The sequence below is a fragment of the Gobius niger genome (assembly GCF_951799975.1).
Source record: "Gobius niger genome assembly, chromosome: 13".
Classification (NCBI taxonomy): domain Eukaryota; kingdom Metazoa; phylum Chordata; class Actinopteri; order Gobiiformes; family Gobiidae; genus Gobius; species Gobius niger.
Window position 1 is genome coordinate 3,346,761 of NC_136864.1, and position 5,158 is coordinate 3,351,918.

The window sequence follows — 5,158 nt, forward strand, 5'->3', positions numbered from 1 at the left end:
ACAATGATGACGAAACCTTCTGTTGGTCTGTAAATGCAGTAAATTAGAATAACTGCCTTGTGTGTAAAATTGCTCTCTCAAAATGGCTGTAGTGAATGTGTTAGGATCTGGTTCTTTTGTATCACGCGAGAACAGTTATTTGGATATAGCCAAAGCATACACTGGAGATAGAAGTCGTCTCAAAGATAAGGCTTTTATTGCCATTGTTCCTAGTTACAAGGTTGTATAACCAGCTGGTGACTTCAGAGAAAGAGAAGAAGTGAAGTCCAGAATTCCTAGTCTTGCACTCCTCTACGCAGAGAGGGTGACTGCCTATCAGTGAGTCAGTTGTTTTGTGTCTATGTGTTTGTATATTATCTGTTACTTTGCGTTATGTTCAGAATGATTTTGGTGTGGACCATTGTCTATCAGCTCATCTCAGTGACATGGTCTTCTTGTTGTGTAGCGTGTGAGCAAAGCACGAGTCAGAGGTTTGTTCAGATTTTGTTAGAATCCTTACAAATGTCTTGAAATAGGCCTCTGTCTCTTTAAGAACCTCTGACCCTTTCTGACACGCCCCCTCCACACGCTGTCTGTGGCATCAGTGGGGAGGGGGTTACTCAGCTGGTGACGAAAGCTCGGAGGCGTCTCCAGGAGGTGGGAGCGTTCCTAGGAGGACTCAGGCAAAGCTATCCCTAAAATTACTTTTAATTAGGGAATGACATAATAACATGATGTAAAGCTTGAAAAAGTTGATTTTGCATAATACCCCCACTTTAAAGCTGCATTATGAAACTTTATATGCGAAAAAAACAAACTTGATATTTATGCATAACTGGCCTTTGTGTGACCCAGCGGCTGTGTGGTGGTTAATATGGCGCTAGTTGAGCTCTTACTTTCGTGCCACTCAACACTGACCAAGCACGTTTTTTGGACGTGAATAATTCAGCTGTGCATCTCATGCTGTTTATTGGTCTTTATAGAACACATTAAGGTCTGTTGTGACAAGTTTAGTCAGTTAAGCTGGTAACCACACTGGCGTCCTGTCGCTGGGTCGCCTGCTGGGCCTCTGACTAAACCAGGTAGAAAGACCGGTTTCTTCCTGTGCTCCAGACGAGGCCCTCGCACCTTTAGACAATAGGCCCCAAATGGCCCATCTCCTCAACATCACAAAGATCTCCTTCTACCTCCAAACGCCACCCTGATGCATTACCATGCAAAGCGCCTTTTGGTTGCCTGCATTGACATCTCCAACTGTGTTTCCATGTCTATGTGTTTCTGTGCTTCCCTCTGTTGTGTGACCTATGACCCCTGTCATGCTGCTCTGTCTTTGGTGTGCTCACCTTTATAAGGTGATGCCAAAGCTGACTCGGGCAGAGCTTACCATGAACTCACGTTATGTGTAACCCTCTCCGCAATGCGTTGTGTAACAAACTTCACATCTTGACTAGACAGACATCTCTTAAGCTTTATTAAGTAAGAAAATCCACAACAGGTCACAGATGCGTTGGCTGATGGGAGTGTTTGTCCACAGATCCAGCTTCAGGACGGCGAAAAGGATGGAGTCTGAACTTGGATCTACTGCGTCTTCGTTCAGCTGTGAGTCTCTGAGAAGCGACTGGTCCAGATATGAGCCACCGTGTTTCAGCAGAGCACGTCCCAACACTTCGTAAGACTTTCTTTTTTACACCTTTCACGATAGTGCTGGTATTAAATGAATGCACCGAGCCTTTACAGATTCTAGGTACAAAGAAGCATCTAAAAGTCCGCTGAACTTACTGAAATTCAGCTTTTTGTGGCTCGGATACACCTCCAATGGCCACTAAACATCCTCTTATAAGATGTTAATGACAAAGAAACTACAGAAATTACATAAATGCCATGAAAAGGCCATAGTTTAGTATTGTGCTGGTCTTCCCTATTCATTTCCATGGGGATGGAACGTTCAATTTGAATCTGCCCATCTGTAGAACCGGCCCAGAGCTAAAGTATTTCTGAAATGTATTTACGGTACTTGTTAGCTGCTTTTCAAAAGTGAAGCATGAATGTGTCTTTGTGTTTTGTTCAGTGAAGACAAAGGAGCATCCCAGTGGAAACAGGACGTGCCAAAGGTCAGTGCTTCCTTCCATTTCCTTGCATTCACTCCATTTGTTTGTTTGTTTCTTTCTAAAGATACAAATTAAATGCACTATTTGATGCTGACTCCGTTCGGTTGTGCAGGATTTGGAGCATAAAAAAGTTCTGTCCAACCAAGACTCCGGCAGATCCGATCCAGTGGAGGAGCGACGGATCAGAGAGATTGAAGAATCTCTCAGCTTTCTGAGGTCCAAGAAGCTGCATGAACTGGCCCCGGGCCTGGAGCAGAGTAAGGGATACAGTGTGTTTTAAGATATGAATTTATCCTAGAGTCAGTGAAGAACCTCTGTAACAGTGTGGAGAAACCAACAAAAAAACAACCAAAAAATTAAATAAAGAAGTTCTTTAGAAAATGTTGTCTCTTCTTTCCCCAGGTCAGTGTGGCCTCCTGGCAGAAAACCAGAGACAGTTTCTGAAACATAGGTACAAGCGCCACAGTGAGGGGACACAGAGCACCAGAGTGTATCTGACTGAAGGCCTGAGGGGAGATCTCCATCAGATGGAACAGACTTTGACCAAACAGAAGTCTCCACAGTCTTCCATCGACTGCACAGATCTTTTCAGCCCAAGCAGAGGTGCTTCTGTCCGGACGGTCCTCACCACGGGACCCGGTGGTGTGGGGAAAAGTGTCCTGGTTCAGAGGAGCATCGTGGACTGGTGTGAGGACAGGGCTCTGCAGCACATCCAGCTGCTCTGCCCTCTGCCTTTCTCACAGCTCAACCTCCTCCAGCAGGAGAGCTGGAGTCTGATGGAGCTCCTGCAGACCTTCTGCCCAGGGCTGAGAGAGTCCGGCCTCATGGACCTGTCCCACTGCAGACTGCTCTTCATTCTGGACGGGCTGGACCAGTGCAGGCTGCCCCTGGACTTCTCCAGTAAGCACAAATGCTGTGACGCTGAAGCTCCGATGCCAGTGGGCGCCTTACTGACCAACCTGATGTTGGGGAACCTTCTGCCTGACGCCCAGCTGTGGATCACCTGTCGCCCCACGGCCGCCCGCTCCATCCCCCCCACACTGATCCACCGAGTGAGCGAGGTCCGAGGCTTCAGCAGCCGTCAGCAGGAGGACTACTTCCTCCAGAACATCCAGGATGAGGACCAGGCCCGAAGAGTCTTAGCCAAAGTCCGCTCCTGCGCTCCTCTCCAGAGCATGTGCCTCCTCCCACTGTTCTGCTCCATCGCAGCCTCAGACTGTGACACCAGCTCCATGACTCAGATGTTCCTCCACTTCCTCTCGTGTCACATGACCAACATGCAGCACAAATACGGCCTCCACCACAGCAGAGTCTCCACAGTGATCCAGGCTCTGTCCAAACTGGCTCATCAGCTGCTGCAGAGAGGAGAGCTGCTGTTCCATGAGGACCATGTGAGGGCGTGTGGTGCTGAGGTCCGAGAGGCGCTGGTTTACTCGGGCCTGTGCACTCAGGTGTTCAGAGAGGACGGCTGTGGGGGACACTGGAGCTTCAGCTTTGTCCATCTGTCCGTGGAGGAGTTTCTGGCTGCGCTGTTCGTCCACACGTCCCTCTGTGGAGACAGGGAGGACCTGCCTGGAGCTCTGAGGGACCACCCCCTGTCCCTGCAGGTTCTGCTGGAGCTGTCCATGGACTCCAGTGTGTCTGTTCCCCTAGAGCATAAAGGGGTTCCCAAAGCGGGGGTCGGTTCATAACCATGAGTTTAATGTATTTTTAAGTGAGGTCTCAGGACGTTTTTACTCGAGTCACACCGTGTTGAGGCCGAATGGTGTAAAAAGGCTTTTTGCTGCTTTGCACTTTGCTGTTAGATCAAAAATCGCATGTAAAGTAAAGTTCCTGTAATGGCTAAAGGCAGATGCTGCGTCGTCTGACATTAACCGGGAAAAAATGGATCATCTGTTGCATCCAGTACAAGAGAGACATGTACAATACAACATACACATAAAATTACTGTTGGTAGAGTAGCTAAAATATTTACTCAAGTATGAGTAATTTTACTTTGAAATAGTTTTACTCAAGTATGCGTATAAAGTAGTGATCCAAATAATTACTCAAGTAAAAAAGTAAAAATACTACTTGAGTGTCGTGAGCGCTGATTTTGAGTTCAAAAGTCACGTTTACGTTTCAGTCGTGACACAATTCATGAGAAATAAAATATGAAATGAGGTCAAATCCAAGTATTTCCAAAGGAAATGCCAGAAGAATATACATATATAATATACATCTATTTTTTGTGTCATATGAAGCTTTTGTCAATTAAAGATTTACTCACTGTGGTACAAGTAACGATTTGCTTTACTTAAGTAAAAGTACAGATACTTAAAGTACCATAAGGTAAAACTACTCAAAGAAGTGCAGTTACGTCAAAAAGATACATGTACTTGAGTAAATGTAATGGTACCTCTCGACTCTGCTGGTAACATATGGAAAGTTTATTTGCATTTGGTTCTTTCGATATATATTGATTATGAAATATCTGCTCCGGTCCAGGACTTGAAAATAACCCTCAGGAAGATAAGTTTGTTCGAAGAGGTCTTTATTCAATCAATAGCACGAACGTACAAGATACATCTTAACAAGCCTTCGATTGGAAGTCTGTCCCGTCATTATATACTTGTTAGTCCTGCCTCTAAACCAGACGTACAACCTGACTTTTGTCTTGGGCAAAACAAGTTTGTTTAACAACTAATCATTAACCTTATTGATTGGTCAGTCTGACATTATTCTGACCAGAACAGTCTGATACTAATTTGACCAGAACATTTATAGGACATTTGCACAAACAGTTTATAGAACCATGGCAGAACAGAAATCATATGGCAAAGTACAAGTAGATGGCCTCTCCGAAGGTTCTTGTAACTTTTATATGAGAGCAATAAGATCGATTTCTACAGCTCATCCTAAGAAGACACAAGAGTTTTTAAAGAATGGAATTTGTGCAGTGTTAATAAATGTATTTTTCTATAATGTTGTTCATTTTCATTTATTCGCATCATTTTGTATTTCTCCCATAGAGTCGCATTGGCTCCTGCTCCACCTGACAGCACGACACTATCACATTCTAACAAACGCAC

At 45.1% G+C, this 5,158-nt stretch overlaps 1 protein-coding gene across 1 annotated transcript; it reads left to right on the plus strand.

The window, feature by feature from the left end:
• Nucleotides 1-1,518: 1,518 nt before the first annotated feature.
• Nucleotides 1,519-3,981, plus strand: LOC306972614 (protein NLRC3-like). Its single transcript, XM_079569279.1, has 4 exons — nucleotides 1,519-1,648; nucleotides 2,048-2,090; nucleotides 2,200-2,344; nucleotides 2,490-3,981. The coding sequence occupies exons 1-4, from the start codon at nucleotides 1,539-1,541 to the stop codon at nucleotides 3,776-3,778; spliced, it is 1,587 nt and encodes a 528-aa protein (XP_079425405.1). The 5' UTR covers nucleotides 1,519-1,538; the 3' UTR covers nucleotides 3,779-3,981.
• Nucleotides 3,982-5,158: the final 1,177 nt, after the last annotated feature.